This window comes from Pantherophis guttatus, chromosome 18 (genome assembly GCF_059756535.1).
Source record: "Pantherophis guttatus breed Tessera chromosome 18, ASM5975653v1, whole genome shotgun sequence".
Taxonomy (NCBI): domain Eukaryota; kingdom Metazoa; phylum Chordata; class Lepidosauria; order Squamata; family Colubridae; genus Pantherophis; species Pantherophis guttatus.
Window position 1 is genome coordinate 2224069 of NC_142080.1, and position 25515 is coordinate 2249583.

The window sequence follows — 25515 nt, forward strand, 5'->3', positions numbered from 1 at the left end:
AATTAACAATGTCAGTTTCCTATAAGGAAAATATATACAAAATGCTATATAGATGGCACCTGCCCCCGGCTAGATTATCGAAGATGTTCCCGGGGACCTCTCCGGTTTGCTGGAAATGCAACGCCGCTATGGGAACTTACTTTCATAGTTGGTGGACCTGTCCCCGAGCAAAAGAATATTGGGCTAGAATTCAAAAATGGATTTTAGAAATCATAGGATGTAGAATAGATTTGAACCCGGAAACGTTTTTACTAGGCATGAAACCAGAGAATTTAAACAAATCTAATTGGTATCACGCTCTCCACATCATCATTGCAGCCAGGATCTCGTTCGCGCAAGAATGGAAATCTAAAAATATCCCATCGGAGGCTACGTTAATTGCAAAGATCATGGACTGTGCAGAAGCAGACAAGCTTACTGGACTTTTGTGAGATAGACAAGAATCGGGGTTATATAGGAACTGGGACAGATGGTATGCTTGGCTGCAAAAAAAGAAATCTTAAGAAGAACGAAAATATTAACCTTAATGTGAACGTGGGTAAATACTTCCAGGAGTACTGCATGACGATTGAGAATTTTTTTTCTGGTTAAACCTTCCTTTCTTTTGATGAGTTAGCTTAATGGAAGTTTGTACTTTCTCCAGGCGAAAATTGATACTTTAAAACTCTATATGTATTATATTACTCTCTGCAATTCTATCCATATTATTATATTTTTTTCTGTATTTTTTAATAATTTTCAATAAAAATTTAAAAAAAAAAAAGTGACTTGTGACAGTTTTTTCACACTTAGGACCACTGCAGCATTCCCCACGGCGATCCAAATTCAGACGCCTAGTAATCATCTCCTATTTATGACGGTTGCAGCGACCCTGGGATCCCCTTTTTCGACTTTCCGATGAGCCAAGTCCACGGGGACTTAACAAGCGCAGTGACCCACTTAAAAGCTCCGGTAAGGAAGGTCGCAAAAGAGGGCAAAACCCACTTCACAAACGTCACAAGCTGCGGAAATTCGGGACTTCGTTCTAGTTGTAAGTCGAGGATTACCTGTCCGTCCAGGGAGGCTGCGGTCTCCGTGGCGGCCTCTCTCATCGAAGGGGTAACCGATACAAGAGACGAGGGATCGAGTGGCTCTGGCCAGCTCCGCGTGGATAATGGGGTCCGTCCCCAGAGGCTGCTCGGATGACCAGCATGAAAAGGATTTTTGTAAATCTGAATAAAATAACCACAAAATTTGTATGGGAAGGAAAGTATAAGTATAAGTATACGTATAATTTTATCTCCCGAAGGACTCAGGGCGGTGTACAGCCTATTTAAAAACACAAGACAAACATCAATTAAAAATTTAAAATTATTAAATAAATTCGGCTCAAAAAAAGGCAAGAATTAAATTAAGTATACTGCAGGATGACAGAGCCAGAGGTGGATTTGGATTACAGGCATGGGAAACATATTATAAAGCAACGGGTTTGACATGGATTATGGAATGGGTGAATTTGAAAAATCAAAGATTGCTAACCTTGGAGGGACACGATTTGATGATGGGGTGGCACACCTTCTTTTGGAACACCAGGAGCAAAACACATAAGTATTTTTGTAATCATCTTTTAAGAGATTCATTCATTCATACATGGCAGGAAATTAAAAGTAAACACTATATGAAAGTTCCTGGATGGCTATCCACAATGGAGGCGATGACACACCCCAATACCTTGGCGATTCAAAGAATGGTAAGATATAATGAAATATTAGATCCCCAGGGAATATTAAAAACACAAGAAGAACTCGGAGAGCAAGGAATTCAGGTTGACCGGTGGCCCTATTTACAGATAAAAACAAGATAGAAAAAAGACCAAGAGGAAGGAGGAATGGAATTAAAACCAAATCGGTGGATAAACTTTTAGAAGCCATGGAGGAAAAATTGATTTCAAACATTTATAAATATTTATTGGAATTTGATTTGGCAGAATTAGTAAAGAGACAAATGATAGCATGGCCAAGAAACATCGGACATAACATAGAACTGGGGGACAGGGAAAGAGTGTGGGAAAATAATTATATTATGACAAAATCAGGGTTTATAAAGAGAACCAGTATAAAATGTGGTATAGATGGTATCTGGCCCCTTCGAGGTTAGCGAAAATGTATTCGAACTTGCTGGAAATGCAAGCAGGCACAAGGCACTTTTCTCCATGTTTGGTGGCTTTGCCCAAAAAATTGGAAGTATTGGGGAAAAATAAGGATTTGGCTAATAGAAATAACATCGGAAAAAATAGAACTTAAACCAGGAATATTTTTACTAGGGATGATTAAAGAAAATTATAAGAAAGAAATAAAGTATTTAGTACTACATATAGTCACTGCAGCCAGATTGGCGCTAGCTCAATTTTGGAAAACTGATCAACTGCCAGCAGACCAACTGATAATTCAAAAAAAATCTATAATTGTGTGGAAATGGATAAATTAACCTTCAAATTGAAAGATAAGGCAGGCTCAAAATATTGTATAGTATGGAATAGATGGTACGATTGGATAACGCGGAGAAATGAGGGCAAATGCAAAATTCTGAATAACAATTTTTTTTAAAAAAAATGCACCATCAATAAGATAACAGATATGTGACCAAAATCACTTTCTTTTTATGTAGTGTTGTTTATATGGATATATATGTGTTTTGTATACACATGGTGTATTATTTTGCTTTTATATGTTTAATAAAGTTTGTTTTTAAAATTGAAAAGGGAACAGCTGGGCTTGAGGCCCCCCCCAAAACCCCCGGGCTTTGCATTCCCGCTAAGGGCCGCCGGCAAGCTCAGGTTTCCTCCGAAAAGGAAGAGTTTCTTTCTATAATTAGGTTGACCAACAGCTTCACAAACTCCTGGAAATCGACTTCCCCGTCGCCGTTCTCGTCCAGATCGTGCATGATCTTGTCCACCCCCTCCGGATCTCTCTGGGTCTGGAAAAAACAGAAACCGGACAAGGATTTGGAGTGCCGTTCGATTCCCCCGAGTCAAAGGATACCGGGCGGCGGTATCTCAGCCCCCCCCCGGCGCTCGTCCGTCTCCCTGACCTGTTTTCCCAGATTCCGACATGTAAAAATTCTAGTCCCACTTTGGCATGAAAGCCGGCTGGGTGACTTTGGGCCAATCTCCAGGAGACTGGGAGTTCTGGCTGACTGGGTGACTGTAGGCCCATCACTAGGAGACTGGGAGTTCTAGTTTCCACCTTAGGCATGAAAGTCGATTGGTTGACTGGCCCAATTATCAGGAGAGGGTGAGTTCTAGTCCCACTTTGGCATGAATGGCAGTTGGGTGACTTTGGGCCAATCACTAGGAGACTGGGAGTTCTAGTCCCACCTTAGCAGAGGTTGGACTTGTCGGAATAGAGGTGGAAGGGACCTGGGAGGTCTTCTAGTCCAGCCCTCTGCTCAAGCAGAACACCCTAGCCTAGACCATTCCAGACACATGGCTGCCTTAGTCCCTTCTTAAAAACCTCCAGGGTTGAGAGTACCCACTACTTCTGGTGGCAAGCGGTTCCACTGATGAATTCTTAGGAAATTCCTCCTTAGTTCTAGGTTGCTTCTCTCCTTGGTTAGCTTCCATCCGTTGCCTTCTGGTGCTTCGGAGAATAGGGAACCCCCCCCCCACCCTCTTCTTTGGGGCGGCCCCTCAAATACGAGACTCCTGCCATCTTGTCACCCCCTGGTCCTTCTCCCCTCTAGACTAGACTAGAAGACCTCCAGGGTCCCTCCCTGCTCTGTTTGTGACTGATTTAATTTAATTTAATTTAATTTAATTAATTCAATTTATATGCCGCCCCTCTCTGAAGACTCAGGGCGGCTGAGGAAGAAATTTATGCTAATTGTTTTTTTTTTGTTTTGTTTTGTTTTAGAAAGTAGCTGAGTCGCAGCTTCACACCGCAAGTCTTAAAAGGGAAACTGCACAATTGTTTTTTTTAACCTGATGGTGGGCAGGAGGAGCCCTCCCTATCCTGGGTGAGAATAACTCACCCAGGATCGATCGATCTATCTATCTATCTATCTATCTATCTATCTATCTATCTATCTATCTATCTATCTATCTCTATGTATCTCTATATCTATCTACCTTCTTTCTCCTCCCTGCCTCCCTTCTTCCTTTTTTCTTTTTTTCTCTCTCCCTTTCTTTTTGTTTTTCTTTCTTTCTACTCTTTCTTTTCTTTCTCTTTCTTTTTTCTCTCTCTCCCTTCCTTTTCTTTTTCTTTTGCTTTCTTTCTCTTTCTTTCGATCTTTGTCCTTTCTACTTTTTCTTTCTTTCTCTCCCTTTTTCTCTCTCTCCCTTCCTTATCTTTTTCTTTCTTTCTACTCCTTCTACTCTTCTTTCTACTTTTTCTTTCTTTCTTTCTCTCCCTTTTTTCTCTCTCCCTTATCTTTTTTCTTTCTACTCTTTTCTTTCTTTCTCTCTCTTTCTTTTTTCTCTCTCCCTTCCTTTTTTTTTTTTAAAAAAACAAAACTTTATTAAACATATAAAAGTAAAATACTATACTATGTATATACAAGAGGCATATATATTAATATGAACGACAATACTTAAAAAGAAAAAGTGACTTTGGCCACACGTCCATTATCTTATTAACGGTGCATATTTATTAATTATTATTATCGTGCAAAATTTTACATTTACTCTCATTTCTACAAGTTATACAATCATACCACCTATTCCACGCTATATAACATTTTGGGTCTACCATGTCCTTCATTTTAAAAGTTAGTTTGTCCATTTCCACGCAATTAGATTTTTTGGATTATCAATTGGTCTGTTGGCAGTTGATCAGTTTTCCAATATTGGGCAAGCGCTAATCTGCCTGCAGTGATTATGTGTAATATTAAGTACTTTATTTATTTCCTATAGTTTTCTTTAATCATCCCTAGTAGAAAAATCTCTGGTTTGAGTTCTATTTTTTCCGATGTTATTTCTATTAGCCAAATTCTTACTTTTTCCCAATACTTACTAATTTTTGGGCAAAGCCACCAGATGTGGAAGAAAGTACCCTGTGCCTGTTTGTACTTCCAACAGGTTGAAGTTAAATTTGAATACATTTTTGCTAATCTCGAAGGGGCCAGATACCATCTATACCACATTTTGTATTGATTCTCTTTATAAACCACTGACTTTATTATAATATAGTTATTTTCCCATACTTTTTCCCAGTCCTCCAGTTCTATGTTATGCCCAATATTTCTTGCCCATGCTATCATTTGTCCCTTTACTAATTCCTCTGCCAGATCAAATTCCAATAGATATTTGTAAATTTTTGAAATCATTTTTTCCTCCGTGGCTTCTCCAACTGATTCGGTTTTAATTCAATTACTCCTTCCTCTTGATTTTTTTTATATCTTGTTTTTATCTGAAGATAGGGGCCACCAGTCTATCTGTATCCCTTGATCTCTGAGTTCCTCTCGTGTTTTAAATGTTCCTTGAGAATCCAAAATTTCATAGTATCTTACCATTTTTCGAATTTCCTTGCTCTCCGAGTTCTTCTTGTGTTTTTAATATTTCCTGGGGATCTAATATTTCATTATATCTTACCATTTTTTGAATTGCCAAGATATTGGGGTGTATCATCGCCTCCATTGTGAATAACTATCCAGGAACTTTCATATAGTATTTACTTTTAATTTCCTGCCATGTATAAATTAATTAATCTCTTAATATATGATTGCAAAAATACCTATGTTTTTTGTTCCTGAGGTTCCACAAGAAGGCGTGTCACCCCATCAACAAATTATGTCCCTCCAAGGTCAATAGTCTTTTTTCAGATTCACCCATTTCCTGATCCATGTCAAACTTGTTGCTCTGTAATATGTTTCCCATGCTGGGAGTCCAAATACACCTCTGCCTCTATCGTCCTGCAAAGTACTTAATTTAATTCTTGGCTTTTTTCCTTCCCACACAAATTTTGTAGTTATCTTGTTCAAATTTACGGGAAAAAAATTGTCCAATTTTACTGGAATCATCTGAAATAAAATAAAGCAGCATCGGCAGAACATTCACCTTTATAGCTGCTATCCTTCCTAATAATGATAATTTCAGTTTCCCCCATTTTTCTAAATCTTCTTTTATTTGTTGAACTAAAGTTACATAATTATTCTCCTTTATAGTTGAGCATCTAGCTGTCAAATATATGCCTAAATACTTAACCTTTTTTACTCCTTGTAATCCTAATTCTTTAATTAATTCCTCTGTTTGCTTTCCTGTTACATTTTTCGTTAACATTTTGGTCTTATCTTTATTAATTTTTAAGCCAGCTTCGTTCTTTATACTTTTTCTTTCTTTCTCTCCCTTTTTCTCTCTCCCCCTTCCTTATCTTTTTCTTTCTTTCTACTCTTTCTACTCTTCTTTCTTTCTTCTTTCTTTCTACTTTTTCTGTTCCTCTCCCTTTTTTCTCTCTCCCTTATCTTTTTCTTTCTTTCTACTCCTTCCTTCCTTCCTTCCTTCTCCATTATATCTGAGAAGATATGGGTTTGTGGTTTTTTTCCACCCCTCTCTTCTGATTTCCCAAATCGGCTGGAGAGCAACAGAAAAAGTTTACATTCAGTTGAGTCTCTGCAGAGGGCAAACGTAAGTCAGATCTGCTCCCCAGGAACTCTCCAGAGCCAGGTTTTATATCAGAAAAGGTTCAAATCTGAAGAGTTTTATATTAAAAATGGGCTGCGTTTTTGTATCGTATTTGGAGTTGCCCCGTGCAACAGAACTCCCCTTTCATTTCTTTTCTTTTCTTTTTTCTCTTTTCTCCTTTCCTTTCCTCTTTTTTCACCTTTCCTTTCCTTTCTTCTCTTTTCACCTCCACTCCTTTCCCTTCCCTCTCCCTTTTTGCCTTTCCTTCCTCCTCTCCTTCTTTCCTCTTTTTTCCTTTCCTTTCCTTTCTGTTCCTTCCCTTCCTCCTTCTTTCCCCTTCCCTTCCCGTCTTCCTTCTTTCTCCTTCCCTTTCTCCTTTTTCCTTCCCTTCCCTTCTTCCTCCTTCTTCCTTCCCTTCCTCCTTTTTCCTTCCCTTTCTCCTCCTTTTTCCTGCCCTTTCTCCTTCCTTTCCCTTCCTCCTTTCTCCTTCCCTTTCTCCTTTTTCCTTCCCTTCCCTTCTTTTTCCTTCCCTTTCCTTCTTCCTCCTTTCTCCTTCCCTTCCTCCTTTTTCCTTCCCTTTCTCCTCCTTTTTCCTGCCCTTTCTCCTTCCTTTCCCTTCCTCCTTTCTCCTTCCCTTTCTCCTTCTTCCTCCTTTCTCCTTCCCTTCCCTTCTCAAGCATCATTTAACCCTGGATAGAAGCTTCCTTGATTTTGCTCCAGGCAAAAGTGGGGAAACTTTCGACCCAGGGAACAAAAATAATTTGGGGACAGAGCCTTCCCGGCCCAACCCAACCAGCCAGGGACACATCCTGTCCCTCCATCAGGCTAAACAAGAATCATCTCGCCCCTTCCTGGTCCCTGGGCCAAGCCAAGAGAGAATTCCGATCTGTTTAAATCCTGGCCACTAGGGTTTAGAATCAGAGTTTCCAAAGAAAACTCTTGCTTATGGGTGAAAAAGCTTTGGAGGAGGTTTGCCAAGAGGGGAGGAGAGCAGGCTGGGTCAAATACTCCAGAGTAAACTTCCCTTCCCCACCTCCCAGTGACGGCCCTATAAAACCTCCCCACCTGAAGGTTTTCCTTGCAAGGGAGACCAAGGTTGAGGTAAGTGGTCAGGTGGCTGCAGGAAGCGGCCGTGGGGGACGGGATGGGACACAAGGGATGGAGAGGGAAGGGGGGGCCTGGGATTTTCCTTCGCTTGGAGGGCAGCTGGGGCTTGGAGGAGGTGGGTTTGGCTTACTCCAATCTGTGAATGAACGTTTGGGGATCAGTTAATCGTTGGAAAGCCAAGACTGACAGACAGACAGAGCTAGTAGGTAGGTGTGATAGGCAGACAGGGGAAGAAAGAAAGAAAGAAAGAAAGAAAGAAAGAAAGAAAGAAAGAAAGAAAGAAAGAAAGAAAGAAAGAAAGAAAGAAAGAAAGAAGGGTTAGAAAAGATTCATAAATGAATGGATGGATTAGTAGATTAGATTAAAGATGAAAGAAAAAGAAAGAGAAAAGAGAGAAGAAAGAAAGAAGAAAGAAAGAGAAAGAAAGAAAGGAAGAGAAGGAAGGAAGGAAAGAAGGAAGAAAAGATTTGTAAATGGATGGATGGATTAGTAGATTAGAATAAAGATGAAAGAAAGAAAGAGAAGAGAGAAAAACGAGAAAGAAAAAGAAAGAAAGAGAAGGAAGGAAGGAACAGTTAGAAAAGATTTGTAAATGGATGGATGGATTAGTAGATTAGAGTAAAGATGAAAGAAAAAGAAAGAGAAGAGAGAGAAAAACGAGAAAGAAAAAGAAAGAAAGAGAAGGAAGGAAGGAACAGTTAGAAAAGATTCGTAAATGGATGGATGGATGGATTAGTAGATTAGATTAAAGATGAAAGAAAGAGAAAGAGAAGAGAGAGAAAAAGAGAAAGAAAGAGAGAAAGAAAGAGAAGGAAGGAAGAAAATAAATGGATGGATGGATTAGTAGATTAGATGAAAGATGAAAGAAAAAGAGAGAAGAGAAAGAAAAAGAAAGAGGAGAGAGGAAGGAAGGAAGGAATAGTTAAAAAAGATTAGTAAATAGATAAAATAGTTAAAACAATTAAACAGATGGATGGATGGATTAGTAGATTAGATTAAAGATGAAAGAAAAAAGAGAAGAGAAAGAAAAAGAAAAAGAAAGAAAGGAGAGAGGAGAGAGGAAGGAAGGCAGGAACAGTTAAAAAAGATTAGTAAATAGATAAAATAGTTAAAACAATTAAACAGATGGATGGATGGATTAGTAGATAGATTAAAGATGAAAGAAAAAGAAGAGAGAGAAGAAAGAAAAAGAAACAAACAGAGGGAGGAAGGAAACTACAAAATAAATTTAAGATGAATTTCAGATTAAATATATTTAGGATCTCTTAACAACTCCCTGGTTTAGCGACCAAAGGGGCCGGTTCTAACCGCGGTCGTAAACCGAGGAATGCCTGCACCTCCTGGGACCGCTCCCTTTTCAACGCCGTCTCCACGAAACGCATCCCCATAGCTTTCTTCTTCATCACCCCCCCCACCTTCCTCTCCCTCTTCCCTGGCCAGCCTGCTTCACCCACCCCATCTGACCGAAGACGGACACCCCTCGCTCGCCATGACCAGCAGCGCAATGACCGAGCTGGAGAAGGCCATCGAAACAATCGTCGACGTCTTTTTCAAGTACTCCACCCGTGAAGGCGACCAAGCCACACTCACCACTGGCGAGTTTAAAGAGTTGGCCACCGCCCAGCTGCCCAACCTTATGAAGGTGAGCACGTCCAGGGGAAGGGGGAGGGAAATGGGGAGAGGGGGCCCCACCCGGTTTAGGAGAACCGGAGGGGAGCGCGTTTCCCCCTTTTTAAAATACTTTTTCTCCCCTTCGTGCCTTTTTTTTCCTCTTCTTTTTTTTCCCTTCATGTTTTTATTCGGATACCCGTGTTCCCCCGAAAATAAGACTCTGTCTTATATTTTTTTTTGGATCCCGAAATAAGCGCTTGGCCTTATTTTCGGGGAGGTCTTATTATTTTGGGGCTTCTCTTGCCGTCTTAGCTGATTTCTAGCTCTGCGTTTAAATATTTTCGGGGAGGTCCTATTTTTGGGGAAACAGGATAACATTCAATTTCCATCAAACAGCGGGTGATCTGGGTACAGTTATTTTTAGACCATCATAATCCACATATTTATTCTAATATTCATCACCATAGTATTAATAATATAATAATATAATAACATACTTAACATCATCTTCTTTAGCAACTCTCCACATGAACATTTTTTCTTTTTATTATCTCCTTTCTAACTTCTGTTTCTATTGTCTAGCCATTGATAGAATACATCCCGTATCAAAAAATATTCAGTTTCTACTTTATCCTTAATAGCGAGCATTAGTCTATCCATTTCTGCACATTCTAATATTTTCTTCATTACATTCCTCTCTGATGGAATCTTATCGTATACATCATGTACATATGTACGTACGTACGTATGTATGTATATATATATATATGAACACAAAGGGACACGGTGGCTCAGTGGTTAAGATGCTGAGCTTGTTGATCGAAAGTTCGGCAGTTCAGCAGTTCGAATCCGTCGTGCCGCGTCACGGGATAAGCTCCCATTACTTGTCCCAGCTTCTGCCAACCTAGCAGTCTGAAAGCACGTAAAAAATGCAAGTAGAAAAATAGGGACCACCTTTGGTGGGAAGGGAACAGCGTTCCGTGCGCCTTTGGCATTGAGTCATGCCGGCCACATGACCGCGGAGACGTCTTCGGACAGCGCTGGCTCTTCGGCTTTGAAATGGAGATGAGCACCGCCCCCTAGAGTCAGGAATATATTTGAATGAATTTCTCTTCTTTTGAAGAATGTTGGGGACCTGGATAAGAAGATGAAAAGCTTGGACGTCAACCATGACCAGGAGCTGAAATTTGGAGAATACTTGCGGTTGATTGGCGAACTGGCCAAAGAGATAAAGAAAGAGAAATTGGGGAAGGAGAAGTGATGGAGTTGTGGAATGAGGATTTGGGCGTCGAGAAGAAACGACCCGGGACCAGGACACCACAAGAGTTGCGTATCGGCGGGAGGACAACAAGACGTCAAGAGTCACCAAGCCTCTCTCGCAGCTTTTTAAAATTCAAATAAATCAAATAAATACCAAACCGGTGCTTTTCCATGTTACAGATGAAAATACCTAACCTGATATCTGTAAATATGTATGCTTGTGTACATGTCATTGCGTGATGTCACTGTGTCACTTACCATTGGTTACTACTTACCATTAGCCCCGCGTCCTCTGTATATAAGTTCTCACTCCTCCCAGATTGATGGCTGTCTAAATGTGTTCCTGAGGAAGAAAATAAATATTATTATTACAAGAAAGTCTACAGTCTCTTATATTGGGCCTAACCAGGATAACCAAACTAGTAACAAATTGGTAGCAAGAGGATGGTTTGGTAGGCCCAACCGAACATAAAGATGCAAGACTCACATAACGACAAAAGAAGACCTGCCACCAGATACATAACGAAAAGAATGGCAGCTCAACTAACTCCTGACAAATATACACCACTTGAAAATATTAAGAAAACAAACGCAATTACAAGAAAATGAACTGCTAACACAAAACGAACAACCACTAGCTGGAGCAGAACAAACGTTCTCAACACCAAACAAAGAAGATGAGGTAAAAAGAAAAATACTAGAATTAATAGAAACAACTACAGCTGAATCAAATCTGCTTGTGAAAATCCGCAGCATGATAAATGACCACGGAACAGCAGCAGATAACGAAAATAACAAACAAGAAAACTGCGAGGTAAGAAACTCAACCCCTGACTTCAAAAACGACACCAAAGATGGCGACAGCTTCCCGCCTTTTTCATGGCAGCCATCTTACCCACCTAATACTCCCAAAATGGCCGACCAATTACTAAAAGAATCCCAAACCTCAAACTACGAAATAAAAAACAAAACCTACCAAGAAGATGACTACCCGAGTCCAAAAACAAATAAAAAACAATTATTTAAACAAAACAAAGCTCAACCTACTGAAGTAGAAATAGACAATGCTATACAGGTGCTAACTGCAGCACTCGGGACTAAACGAACAATACCAAACAAACAACCAGAAAATGAAATAGAAAATTCTAAACTACCATCTACCAAAGGCCAAAAAGAAATAGACTGTCTAAAGAAAGGCCTAGCCACCCGAAGAAAGACAAGCTGGCAATCATACTTACCCACCGAAGAGCAGCTCCCTGAACAACCCGGCTCCATTGGCAATGGCGGCCCGCCTCAAGCTCCACTTAATGACGACCTCAGAGAAGACTCCCCGACGAGCAGAGCAGCACCCCAGGCATTCTTCAGTCACCAGAGGCCCTCCGGAAACAAAGCAGAGCAACAGAAGGCCGTCTGGGACTTCACCCCAGGAGCTGCAGACACAGGAACCTCCCTCGCCGACTGCTGGAGAAAAATGAGGACTGAGCATGCCCAGAACGAGCCTGCGAAGAAAGAAGAAGGAAACCTAAATACAAGTCAGCGCAACATAGAGTTAAGTAAATACAGACATACATCTACCATACCCAGGCCTTATTGTGAGTATGCTAAGGTCTTAAATCATGGACAGCTACTAAACATGAATAACACTTCACTACACTCAGGGACAATACCTCCAGACTTTATAAAATTGAAATTAGATGGAAGCAACTTAATGGAATGGGACCAGTGTTTACAGATTGTATATTTGAAAGAAAATGTTTTATTTTTTATTGATAACCCACCAAATAAGCCTTGGACCTATGAAATAGACTGCCTCCATCACAAAGCATATTATATATTAATTGTCTCTATTTCCCCAAGTATACTTCCCAGTATAGAGCATAATTTAACTGTATTTGAAGTATATCAAAAATTATTCAGACTGTTCTATAGCAAAAATGTAGCCACCACCACAAAAATCTCTAGGGAATTCTATTCTGCCAAACTAAAACATGATACCTCCATGAGTGAACATATCTTGAATCTAAACGCTGTAAGAGCAGACCTTATTCAAAGGGGAGAAACCATTTCTGACAACACCATGAAAAGCATTATAATTAACTCATTAGATCACAGCTGGGATAACTACATTACCTTAATAGATAACCTAAGTATAGAGCAAATTAATTTAGAAAACCTTACCAATAAGCTTATTACTGAAGATAGACTTAGAAGAGAGCGATATACACAACAAAGAGAAGGTAGAAATCAAAGGAGGACTGATTTCAGGGCCAGAGACAGATACCCACATGAATGTCTCACATGTGGATCTGAAAGACATCAGAGTAGAGACTGCCCCAAGAATATAGGATACAGTGACTCATATAAACACAAGGATAGGAGAATACACTTTTTAGACAGAACTTCCCCAGATTACAGGTATAGGAGAAGAGAATCACCACACTCTAGAGAAAGACAAACGTACAGAAATAACCCTAAAGAAAATAAGAAAGGATTACTATATGGAATAAGAAACAATAACACTTTGATGTCTGATTCACTCAACACCTGGCTCATAGATTCAGGAGCCACATGCCATACAACTCATAATAGAGAAATATTAAGCAACTTCACTGAAAAGAAATATTACATTAAAGTAGCAAACCAAAATAAAGTCCTAGTGAGAGGAATGGGAGACACGCATATAAAGGGTATAGGAAAAATAGAGGGGGTACTATTTGTGCCCGAAATTCCAAATAACATATTGGCAACCCTAAAATTAAGCATAGAGAATGAGATAGAAACCACTTTCAGAGGTGGAAAGGTATTTATGACTAAGAACAACAGAAACATAGGTAAACTATTTACAAATGATGGACTAACATACCTACTGCCACAAGATAACGAACTAGTCTATGCAAACTATCAATTAAGAAACGAAAAGCCAAATTCAGATAGCCATGATGAAAGTAATAATAAGAATGCATCGACCACTGATACTAATATGTCTGAAAATTTAAACAATGGAAGACCTATTCACGATAATTGTAGTCACTTACTCCACAGAAAGCTAGGACACGCGAGCTTCCCAGTCATACGAAAAATGTTAGAGTGTTCCGAAGATTTAAAAATAAAGAACTGTAAAAATTACTTAGAATGCTCTGTGTGCAATTCATCCAAAATTAAAAACAAACCAAAACCCAAAAAAGCCACTCGCACCACACAATCAACCTTTCAACTAATTCATATGGATGTAGTAGGCCCATTAAAACCTTCAATTAAATATAAAAAAAGATACTTTCTGACCATAGTCGATGACTACAGTAGATTCAGTTTTGTATACACCCTTAATCACAAAAGTGAGGTTTTCAAAAAATTTAAGGAGTTCTTTAAAATGGTAGAAACACAACACAATACCAAAATTAAACAAATAATGACTGACAGGGGGTCGGAATTCCTATCCAACGAATTTTCAACTTGGCTAAAATCACAAGGAATACTGCACTTTAAATCTTGTCCATTTTCCCCATTCCTAAATGGAGTTTCTGAAAGGAAAAATGGTTTGCTACAAACCATGGTTAAATGTGTGTTAGATGATGCTGGCTTAAACCAATCATTCTGGGCTGAAGCCCTTACTTATTCCAATTACACTATAAATCGCTTATGGTCCAGCACTATCAACAAGACCCCATACGAACTCATGTATGGAAGGAAACCAAAAATTGGGCATTTGCACGTATTTGGTGTATCTGCTGATGTATATGTGCCCTCACAATTAAGGCGCAAAGGAGAGAAAGTATCCAAAAGACTGATATTTATGGGGTACGAATCAGGAACCAAGGGATATCGCTTCATTGATAAAAATAACCACTTCATTGTATCCAGATCTGCCGTGTTTCATGAACACATGAACTGGTCAAAATTACATCTCAATGAAATTTACCCAGAATCAAAAAATATTACACACACGCGCACAAAACATCACACATCAGATACGAACCCCAAATCCACATCTACAAACAGAATCAAATGCCCAGTAATAGTTAATGATGAATGGAAAAAAGGACACCCCACTTTGAAGGTAGATCAATTAACCGAAAAAGAAGCTAAGTATATGCATAGCGATGAACATCCCCAGAATAGGCCCATTAGATCCAATAGGGGCATAATCCCTAAAAGATTAGATGATTACGTACTGTCTATCCAAGCTAAACACCTGACTCCCAACACATATGATGACATACTTAAGCTACCCATAGAAGAAAAAAGTAAGTGGGAGGAAGCAATGAAAAAAGAGATGGACAGTTTGAGAGAACTAAATGTATATACACCAACAGACCTACCCACTGAGAAATCCCCCATTGGCACCAGGTGGATCTATAAAATCAAAGAGCTAGAGGATGGTAAATTCCTATACAAAGCCAGGTTAGTGGCTCAAGGCTTTGCCCAAAGATTTCCGGATGACTATGAAGACACTTACTCCCCAACCGTTAGATCAGAAAGTGTGAAAACAGCACTAGTGTTAGCTTCTATCTTAAATCTGGAAGTATATCAATTTGACGTGCAGACAGCCTATCTGCACGCTGATCTAGATAAAGAAATTTATGTGAAAGCACCCCCAGGAAAAGATACAAAAAAGGGAGAAATTTGGCTATTGAATAAGAGCCTTTATGTCTGGTAAGCGATGGTATGAGTGCTTATCAAAGATACTTAAAAATATAGGCTTTGTAGCTACTTCGTCTGATTTTTGCTTTTTCCAGACCCAGAAATATCCAATCATGCGCGATCTGGACAAGAACGGCGATGGGAAAGTCAGTTTCCAGGAGTTCGTGAAGCTGGTGGCCGCCATACTTAGAACAGGAAACCCTTCCTTTTCGGAGTAAACCTGAGCTTGCCGGCGGCCCTTAGCGGGAACGCAAAGCTCGGGAGTTTTGGGGGGGGCTTCAAGCCCAGCTGTCCCCTTCGCAACGCCTTTTCCCCCGTTTCTCGCGGCTTCTCTGCCCAACTGGGAGCACCCCGAGGTGCCATGTAATCGTCTGCTGGGACAGCCCTGCTGTTGATTAAAGCTGTTTAGTGTGCACTGCGCCTGGTCTGGTCTCTCGGGGGGGGGGCAGGGAGAGCGGGGGGGTCTTGGGGGTGTTGGAAGAAATGTCGATCTGGGTTCAGTTACAAGTGGGGAAAAAGACACTGGAATATATGGAGACAATTGGGAAAGATGGTTTAATGGTGGACAGGATCACATGGCTTGAGATCCCGGTCAAAAAAGGCACATGGAGTGGAGAGAGAGAGATTTATACCCTCTATTGGGATTTGAATTTGAGCTCATGTCCTGATTGGTGGTCAGACTCCCATGGGACCATGCAGGGGTAACTTGGTAGGTTGTCTGTGTCCTAGGCTTGGTTGACTCCTGCGGGGTGATGATGTAACGAAAGGGCTTTCTTCTTTCTTCTTTTATTTATCCATCAATTTATATTCCTTCCTTCCTCCCTCCCATCTTTTTCTTTTTTCCTTCCTTCCCCAACCAGATTCTTATTTCCCCCATCACAATAATCTGGAAACTCTAAAAAGAAAAAGAAAAGAAAAGAAAATCTCCCTTGCATGGCAAACAGCCTCATTGTTCCAGATTCCGAATTCAGAGGTAGACTGTAGCTGAGACTGGGGGTTCCTCGGATCGGCCACTAACCTGAGATATACAGCAGCCGGCAGCTTTTTCTGGGGGAACGTTCCCACAGGTGCTCTTTCCCTTCTCTCCTTCCACTCTCAGCCTGCAGCTAAAAAAAATTTAATTTAATTTAATTTAATTAATTCAATTTATATGCCGCCCCTCTCTGAAGACTCAGGGCGGCTGAGGAAAAAATTAATGCTAATTGGTTTTTTTTTAAGAAAGTAGCTGACTGGCAGCTTCACACCGCCAGTCTTAAAGGGGAAACTGCACGGATGTTTTCCCCACCTGTAACACTCTGTGTTGCAAAATGGAGCAGATCCGTATTTCCCAAGCTGCCTGTCTCCGAATATCAGAGAAATATTGTTGCCATCCACCATCCCTTCTCCAACGCTCCCTGAATCGAATCCAGGGAATCCTCGACTTACGACAGTTCATTTAGTGACCGTTTGAAGTTACAAGGGCACTGAAAAAAGTGACTGGTGACAGTTTTTTCACGCTTAGGACCACTGCAGCATTCCCCACGGCAATCAAAATTCAGACGCCTGGCAACCGTCTCCTATTTATGACGGTCGCAGCGACCCCGGGATGCCCTTTTGCGATCTTCCAACGAGCCAAGTCCAGGGGGACTTAACAAGCGCAGTGACCCACTTAAAAACTCCAGTAAGGAAGGTCGCAAAAGAGGGCAAAACCCACTTCACAAACGTCCCAAGCTGCGGAAATTCGGGACTCCATTCTAGTTGTAAATCGAGAATTACCTGTCCGTCCAGGGTGGCTGCGGTCTCCGTGGCGGCCTCTCTCATCGAAGGGGTAACCGATACAAGAGACGAGGGATCGAGTGGCTCTGGCCAGCTCCGCGTGGATAATGGCGTCCGTCCCCAGAGGCCGCTCGGATGACCGGCATGAAAAGGATTTTTGTAAATCTGAATAAAATAACCACAAAATTTGTACGGGAAGGAAAGTATAAGTATAAGTATAATTTTATTTCTATACCGCCCTTCTCCCGAAGGACTCAGGGCGGTGTACAGCCTATTTAAAAACACAAGACAAACATCAATTAAAAATTTAAAATTATTAAATAAATTCGGCTCAAAAAAAGGCAAGAATTAAATTAAATATACTGCAGGATGACAGAGCCAGAGGTGGATTTGGATTACAGGCATGGGAAACATATTATAAATCAACGGGTTTGACATGGATTAGGGAATGGGTGAATTTGAAAAATCAAAGATTGCTAACCTTGGAGGGACACGATTTGATGATGGGGTGGCACGCCTTCTTTTGGAACACCAGGAGCAAAACACATAAGTATTTTTGTAATCATCTTTTAAGAGATTCATTCATTCATACATGGCAGGAAATTAAAAGTAAACACTATATGAAAGTTCCTGGATGGCTATCCACAATGGAGGCGATGACACACCCCAATACCTTGGCGATTCAAAGAATGGTAAGATATCATGAAATATTAGATCCCCAGGGAATATTAAAAACACAAGAAGAACTCGGAGAGCAAGGAATTCAGGTTGACCGGTGGCCCTATTTACAGATAAAAACAAGATAGAAAAAAGACCAAGAGGAAGGAGGAATGGAATTAAAACCAAATCGGTTGGATAAACTTTTAGAAGCCACGGAGGAAAAATTGATTTCAAACATTTATAAATATTTATTGGAATTTGATTTGGCAGAAGAATTAGTAAAGAAACAAATGATAGCATGGCCAAGAAACATCGGACATAACATAGAACTGGAGGACCGGGAAAGAGTGTGGGAAAATAATTATATTATGACAAAATCAGTGGTTTGTAAAGAGAACCAGTATAAAATGTGGTGTAGATGGTATCTGGCACCTTCGTGGTGAGCGAAAATGAATTTGAACTTAAGTCCAACTTGCTGGAAATGCAAGCAGGCACAGGGCACTTTTCTCCATGTTTGGTGGCTTTGCCCAAAAAATTGGAAGTATTGGGGAAAAATAAGGATTTGGCTAATAGAAATAACATCGGGAAAAATAGAACTTAAACCAGAAATATTTTTACTAGGGATGATTAAAGAAAATTATAAGAAAGAAAGAAAGAATTTAATGCTACATATAGTCACTGCAGCCAGATTGGCGCTAGCTCAATTTTGGAAAACTGATCAACTACCAACAAACCAACTGATAATTCAAAAAATCTATAATTGTGTGGAAATGGATGAATTAACCTTCGAATTGAAAGATGAGGCAGACTCGGAGAAATGAGGGCAAATGCAAAATTCTGAATGATAACAAAAGAATTTTTAAAAAAATGCACCGTCAATAACAGAATGGATATGTGATCAAAGTCACTTTTTCTTTTGATGTAGTGTTGTTTATATTGATATATATGTGTTTTGTATACACATGGTGTATTATTTTGCTTTTATATGATTAATAAAGTTTTTTGTGAAACCATAATCAGACGAGAACAGAGGCGCCATTACGGGCTGGGAACTCAGAGGACATCTAAATTATTTCAGCATAAATCATGCAAGAACATGGCATGAATTATTGAATCGAGCTCTTGACTTTGTTCCAGGTTAAACAGTGACCAAAATCAGTTTAGGCCAGGCTGGATCCTCCAGGGTCATTTTGTGAGTGCGCCCGCAAAACCAGACTCCAGACTCCTCCCTATGTCCCTGGGTCCATCTCCCTGCTTTCCCCAGGCTCCCCTCTTGCCTTAAGAGCCCCAGACTGCCTTCTACCCCTCTTCCCTAACGCCCTTGTAGGAAGTTAGCACCCACCCCTCTCCTAGAAAAATGAAATATTCTAGGAAATATTAAAAAAGGGGCAGAATATCAGCCCCCCCCACCTTTCTCAATGGATCATTAAGGCCAGTTTATTCTACATACAAAGATCTACGTCCTTCAGGCAGAGCCCTACTAGGAATTGCCCAAAGCCCTTTCATTACATCATCACCCCGCAGGAGTCAACCAAGCCTAGGACACAGACAACCTACCAAGTTACCCCTGCATGGTCCCATGGGAGCCTGACCACCAATCAGAACACGAGCTCAAATTCAAATCCCAATAGAGGGTATAAATCTCTCTCTCATGTGCCTTTTTTGACCGGGATCTCAAGCCATGTGATCCTGTCCACCATTAAACCATCTTTCCCAATAGTCTCCATATATTCCAGTGTCTTTTTCCCCACTTGTAACCGAACCCAGATGGACATTTCTTCCAACACCCCCAAGACCCCCCCCCCCGTTCTCCCTGCCCCCCCTACCCCCCACCGAGAGACCAGACCAGGCGCAGTGCACACTAAACAGCTTTAATCAGCAGCAGGGCTGTCCCAGCAGATGATTACATGCCACCTCGGGGTGCTCCCAGTTGGGCAGAGAAGCCGCGAGAAACGGGGGAAAAGGCGTTGCGAAGGGGACAGCTGGGCATGAAGCCCCCCCAAAACTCCCGAGCTTTGCATTCCCGCTAAGGGCCACCGGCAAGCTCAGGTTTCCTCCGAAAAGGAAGAGTTTCTTGTTATAAGTATGGCGGCCACCAGCTTCAGGAACTCCTGGAAACTGACTTGCCCGTCGCCGTTCTTGTCCAGATCGCACATGATCTTGTCCACCCCCTCCGGATATTTCTGGGTCTGGAAAAAACAGAAACCGGACAAGGATTTGGAGTGCCGTTCGATTCCCCCGAGTCAAAGGATACCGGGCGGCGGTATTTCCACACACCCCCGCCCGGGTGCTCGTCCATCTCCCTGACCTGTTTTCCCAGATTCCGACATGTAAAAATTCTAGTCCCACTTTGGCATGAAAAGCGGCTGGGTGACTTTGGACCAAACACCAGGAGACTGGGAGTTCTGGCTGACTGGCTGACAGTAGGCCCATCACTAGGAGACTGGGAGTTCTAGTTTCCACCTTAGCCCCGAAAGACGATTGGTTGACTGGCCCAATTATCAGGAGAGGGTGAGTTCTAGTCCCAGTTTAGCATGATAAGGCAGCTGGGTGACTTGGGGCCAATCACCAGGAGACTGGGAGTTCTAGTCCCACCTTAGAAGTTGAGCAGGGGTAGGACTAGTCAGAAGAGAGCTGGGAGGGGCCTGGGAGGTCTTCTAGTCCAGCCCTCTGCTCAAGCAGGAGATCCTAACCTACTCCTAGGCCATTCCAGACACATGGCTGCCTTAGTCTCTTCTTAAAAACCTCCACAACTTCTGGTGGCAAGCAGTTCCACTGATGAATTCTTAGGAAATTCCTCCTTAGTTCTAGGTTGCTTCTCTCCTTGGTTAGTTTCCATCCGCTGCCTTCTGGTGCTTCAGAGAGTAGAGAAACCCCCCTCTCTTCTTTGGGGCGGCCCCTCAAATACGAGACTCCTGCCATCTTGTCACCCCCTGGTCCTTCTCCCCTCCAGACTGGACTAGAAGACCTCCAGGGTCCCTTCCTCCTCTGTTTGTGACTGGTTTGAAGAGAAAAGGCGGAAATCCATCGGTCCTACCTCCAAGCCGAACTCCTTCTGCAGCAGCTGCTTCAGCTCCTTCTTGCTCAGCTTATCCTTGTCGCCTCCTTTGCTGGAGTACTGGTGGAAGACGGAGATGATGATCTCCATAGCCCTCTCCAATTCCGATGGCATCCTGGGGCCTGCAGAGAGAGAGAGAGACAGAGACAGAGACAGAGACAGAGAGAGAGAGAGAGAGAGAGAGAGAGAAAGAGAGAGAGAGAAAGAGAGAGAGAGAAAGAGAGACAGAGAGACAGAGAGAGAGAGAGAGAAAGAGAGAGAGAGAGAGAGAGAGAGAAAGAGAGAGAGAGAAAGAGAGACAGAGAGACAGAGAGAGAGAGAGAGAGAGAGAGAGAGAGAGAGAGAGAGAGAGAGAAAGAGAGACAGAGAGAGAGAGACGGAGGATGCTGAAGGTAACACACCTGTATTGCAAACATCCTGGGATGCTCTGTCTAAAGACCATCTTGGAGGGAGGGAGAAAACTCTTTCCTTTCTTTTCTTTCCTCCTTCCTTTCCCTCCACCTTTTATCTATCTATCTATTTATATTCCTTCCTTCCTCCCTCCCTCCCTCTCCTTCCTTCCTTCCTTCCCTTCCATCTACCTATTTATCTATCCATCTATATTCCTCCCACCTACCTCTTTTCCCCCCTCCCGCTCCTTCCTCCATTCCCTTCCATCCATTTATCTACCCATCACCTTCCTTTCATACCTTCCTTCCCTTCCATCTACCTATTTATCTATCTATCCATCTATCTATATTCCTCCCACCCTCCCTTCCTCCCTCTCCTTCCTTCCTTCCCTTCCATCTACCTATTTATTTATCTATCTATCCATCTATCTATCTATATTCCTCCCTCCCTCACACCTGTTTTCCTCCCTTCCTTCCCTTCCATCTCTATTTATCTATTTGTCCTTCTATCTATATTCCTCCCTCCCTCCCATCTTTTTTCCTTCCTTCCTTCCTCCATTCCCTTCCTACATATTTATTTATCCATCTATCTATATTGCTCCCTCTCTCCCACCTTTCCTCCCTCCCTCTCCTTCCTTCTTCCATTCCCTTCCATCCATTTATCTACCCATCTAGCTTCCTTCCTTCATACCTTCCTTCCCTTCCATCCACCTATCTATCCATTTATTTATATTCCTCCCTCCCACCTGTTTCCCTCCCTCCCTCTCCTTCCTTCCTTCCCTTCCAATGACCTATTTATCTATCTGTCCTTCTATCTATATTCCTCCCTCCCTCCCTCCCATCGTTTTTCTCCTTCCTTCCTTCCTTCCTTCCTTCCTTCCTTCCTTCCTTCCTTCCTTCCCTCCCTCTATCATCTTCCTTCCTTCCTTCCTCCCTTCCTTCCTTCCTTCCCTCTATCATCTTCCTTCCTTCCTTCCTTCCTTCCTTCCTTCCTTCCTTCCTTCCTTCCTTCCTTCCTTCCTTCCAACTCTGTTATTCTGCCATGCCCTGCTGGGATCCTCCGGCCATCAGCTGGCGTTCCTAGATAGACTTGACTCTAAGCACTACACCGCGCTGCCTCTTAAGTCATCCGGGCTGCATTTCCTCCTGCGAACCTGCCCCGGCTTGCAGCCTGTGTCTGGCGGGTGGGCATCCTGGGAAAATGAGCGGCGGGCAGCCCAGGGGTGTCAAGGGCCAGCCATTGTGCCCGGGTGACCACCAGGCACCTCTAGGAGGGGACTCCAAGCCCCAACATCTGGACCTCTCCCTCTCACGCACCCCCCTCGCAGCAGCTGGCTGCGGTCCTGGATAAACCAGTTGGTCCCACCAATCTGCATTGGGTGGGGCAGAAGCTGGCCTGGCACTTTCCTTTTGGGTCTCTGCCGCTGAGACAATGGGGGGGGCTCATTTGGGGGGAGGATGGGGGCTTTGATGGAGGGGAGAAGGGTTGGGGAGGAGAAGGTGGGCTTGGGGTGATTGGAGTTGGTGGGATCTGGTGAGATTGTCTGTCTGTCTATCAACTAACTATCATCCATATCTATCTATCTATCTATCTATCTATCTATCTATCTATCTATCTATCTATCTATCATCTCTATTATATTTTCTCATTTATATTATCAATTACATCTCTCTCTCTCTATCTATGTATCTATATCATCTCTATTATATTTTCTCATTTATATTATTACATCTATCTATCTATTTTTCTATCTATCTATCTATCTCTCTATCTCTCTATCTATCTCTCTATCTCTCTATCTCTCTATCTCTCTATCTATCTATCTATCTCTCTATCTCTCTATCTATGTATCTATCTCTATATCATCTCTATTATATTTTCTCATTTATATTATCAATTACATCTCTCTCTCTCTCTCTCTCTCTATGTATCTATCTCTATATCATCTCTATTATATTTTCTCATTTATATTATTACCCCCCCTCTCTCTATCTCTCTATGTATTTATCTCTATATCATCTCTATTATATTTTCTCATTTATATTATCAATTACATCTCTCTCTCTCTATCTATGTATCTATATCATCTCTATTATATTTTCTCATTTATATTATTACATCTATCTATCTATTTTTCTATCTATCTATCTATCTCTCTATGTATCTATCTCTATATCATCTCTATTATATTTTCTCATTTATATTATTACCCCCCTCTCTCTATCTATCTCTCTATGTATCTATCTCTATATCATCTCTATTATATTTTCTCATTTATATTATCAATTACATCTCTCTCTCTCTCTCTCTCTCTCTCTATGTATCTATCTCTATATTATCTCTATTATATTTTCTCATTTATATTATCAATTACATCTATCTATCTATCTATCTATCTATCTATCTATCTATCTATCTATCTATCTATCTATCATCTGTATTATATTTTCTCCAACTCCCAGAGTCCCCCAACCAGACTGCTTTCAGAGGGATGGACTTCAACTCCCAGAATTCCCCCAGAGTGATTCAGACCCAACCAGATTCTTATTTCCCCCATCACAATAATCTGGGAACTCTAAAAAAAAAAAAAATCTCCCTTGCAAACAGCCTCATTGTTCCAGATTCCGGATTCAGAGGTAGACTGCAACTGAGGCTGGAGGTTCCTCGGATCGGCCACTAACCTGAGATATACAGCAGCCGGCAGCTTTTTCTGGGAGAACGTTCCCACAGGTGCTCTTTCCCTCCTCTCCTTCCACTCTCAGCCTGCAACTAATATAAAGGGAAGAAATTTATGCTAATTGTATGTGTGTGTTTTTTTTAGAAAGTACATTTTGTGACTCAGCTCCACATCACAAGTCATAATGGGAGAAATGCACATTTTTTGTTTTCCTGTAACACTCTGTGCTGCCAAGTTGGGCAGATCCATTATTTCCCAAGCTGCCTGTCTCCGAATATTTTATCTGCTTTTAATCAGGCTGTACACCGCCCTGAGTCCTTCGGGAGGAGGGCAGTATAGAAATAAAATAAAATAAAATAAAATAAAATAATAAAATAAAATAATATAATATAATATAATAAAATAAAATAAAATAAAATAAAATAAAATAAAATAAAATAAAATAAAATAAAATAAAATAAAATAAAATAAAATAAAATAAAATAAAATAAAATAAATATCAGAGAAATATTGCTGCCATCCGCCATCCCTTCTCCAACCCTCCCTGAATCGAATCCAGGGAATCCTTGACTTATGACAGTTCATTTAGTGACCGTTTGAAGTTACAAGGGCACTGAAAAAAGTGACTTGTGACAGTTTTTTCACACTTGGGACAACTGCAGCATTCCCCACGGCGATCAAAATTCAGACGCCTGGCAACCGTCTCCTATTTATGACGGTTGCAGCGACCCCGGGATGCCCTTTTTCGACTTTCCGACGAGCCAAGTCCAGGGGGACTTAACAAGCGCAGTGACCCACTTAAAAGCTCCGGTAAGGAAGGTTGCAAAAGAGGGCAAAACCCACTTCACAAATGTCACAAGCTGCGGAAATTCGGGACTTCGTTCTAGTTGTAAGTCGAGGATTACCTGTCCGTCCAGGGAGGCTGCGGTCTCCGTGGCGGCCTCTCTCATCAAAGGGGTAACCGATACAAGAGACGAGGGATCGAGTGGCTCTGGCCAGCTCCGCGTGGACAATGGCGTCCGTCCCCAGAGGCTGCTCAGATGACCGGCATGAAAAGGATTTTTGTAAATCTGAATAAAATAACCAATTTTATCTCCCGAAGGACTCAGGGCGGTGTACAGCCTATTTAAAAACACAAGACAAACATCAATTAAAAATTTAAAATTATTAAATAAATTTGGCTCAAAAAAAGACAAGAATTAAATTAAATATACTGCAGGATGACAGAGCCAGAGGTGGATTTGGATTACAGGCATGGGAAACATATTATAAATCAACGGGTTTGACATGGATTAGGGAATGGGTGAATTTGAAAAATCAAAGATTGCTAACCTTGGAGGGACACGATTTGATGATGGGGTGGCACGCCTTCTTTTGGAACACCAGGAGCAAAACACGTAAGTATTTTTGCAATTATATATTAAGAGAATCATTAATTTATAAATGGCAGGAAATTAAAAGTAAACACTATATGAAAGTTCCTGGATGGCTATCCACAATGGAGGTGATGACACAGCCCAATACCTTGGCGATTCAAAGAATGGTAAGATATAATGAAATATTAGATCCCCAGGGAATATTAAAAACACAAGAAGAACTCGGAGAGCAAGGAATTCAGATTGACCGGTGGCCCTATTTACAGATAAAAACAAGATAGAAAAAAGACCAAGAGGAAGGAGGAATGGAATTAAAACCAAATCGGTTGGATAAACTTTTAGAAGCCACGGAGGAAAAATTGATTTCAAACATTTATAAATATTT

At 41.3% G+C, this 25515-nt stretch overlaps 3 protein-coding genes across 7 annotated transcripts in view; 1 reads left to right on the top strand and 2 right to left on the bottom strand.

The window, feature by feature from the left end:
- LOC132712528 (protein S100-A1-like) overlaps positions 1–18544 on the bottom strand; it is a 34587-nt gene extending 16043 nt beyond the window's left edge. Inside the window, exons 1-2 of one of the 4 annotated variants that reach the window (XM_087880727.1) lie at positions 16970–18544; positions 16233–16320 (exon numbers count right to left, since the gene is read on the bottom strand). In XM_087880727.1, coding sequence (XP_087736853.1) covers positions 16233–16320; positions 16970–17014 — 133 coding nt within the window. In that variant the 5' untranslated portion in view covers positions 17015–18544. Of the gene's footprint in view, positions 1–1046; positions 6289–16232; positions 16321–16499; positions 16780–16969 lie in introns of those variants that run through there. The other 3 variants (XM_087880725.1, XM_087880726.1, XM_060694287.2) reach the window with 3 other exon arrangements.
- Positions 9192–15629, top strand: LOC132708896 (protein S100-A13-like). Of its 2 annotated transcripts, none has more exons than XM_060681968.2 (2): positions 9192–9344; positions 15310–15629. In XM_060681968.2, the coding sequence occupies exons 1-2, from the start codon at positions 9192–9194 to the stop codon at positions 15430–15432; spliced, it is 276 nt and encodes a 91-aa protein (XP_060537951.1). In that variant the 3' UTR covers positions 15433–15629. The 2 variants fall into 2 exon arrangements, with proteins under 2 accessions (XP_060537951.1, XP_060537949.1); XM_060681966.2 differs by lacking the exon at positions 15310–15629 and adding an exon at positions 10437–10731.
- Positions 18545–19484: 940 nt separating the features above from the next.
- Positions 19485–24841, bottom strand: LOC132709129 (protein S100-A1-like). The gene is made up of 4 exons (XM_060681947.2): positions 24660–24841; positions 23759–23846; positions 20667–20809; positions 19485–19818 (listed from the first exon to the last, which is right to left on the bottom strand). The coding sequence occupies exons 1-4, from the start codon at positions 24702–24704 to the stop codon at positions 19675–19677; spliced, it is 420 nt and encodes a 139-aa protein (XP_060537930.2). The 5' UTR covers positions 24705–24841; the 3' UTR covers positions 19485–19674.
- Between the last annotated feature and the right edge of the window lie 674 nt (positions 24842–25515).

Excerpts from the sequence above, each read along its gene's own strand:
- LOC132708896 (XM_060681966.2), top strand. The coding sequence starts at position 9,192 with ATGACCAGCAGCGCAATGACCGAGCTGGAGAAGGCCATCGAAACAATC. Across the intron at positions 9,345-10,436 it reads AGCTGCCCAACCTTATGAAG|AATGTTGGGGACCTGGATAA; the intron begins GTGAGCACGTCC and ends CTTCTTTTGAAG.
- LOC132709129 (XM_060681947.2), bottom strand. The coding sequence starts at position 24,704 with ATGAGAGAGGCCGCCACGGAGACCGCAGCCTCCCTGGACGGACAG. Across the intron at positions 23,847-24,659 it reads CAGCCTCCCTGGACGGACAG|TTGCAGGCTGAGAGTGGAAG; the intron begins GTAATCCTCGAC and ends CCTTTATATTAG. Across the intron at positions 20,810-23,758 it reads CCGGCTGCTGTATATCTCAG|GCCCCAGGATGCCATCGGAA; the intron begins GTTAGTGGCCGA and ends CTCTCTCTGCAG.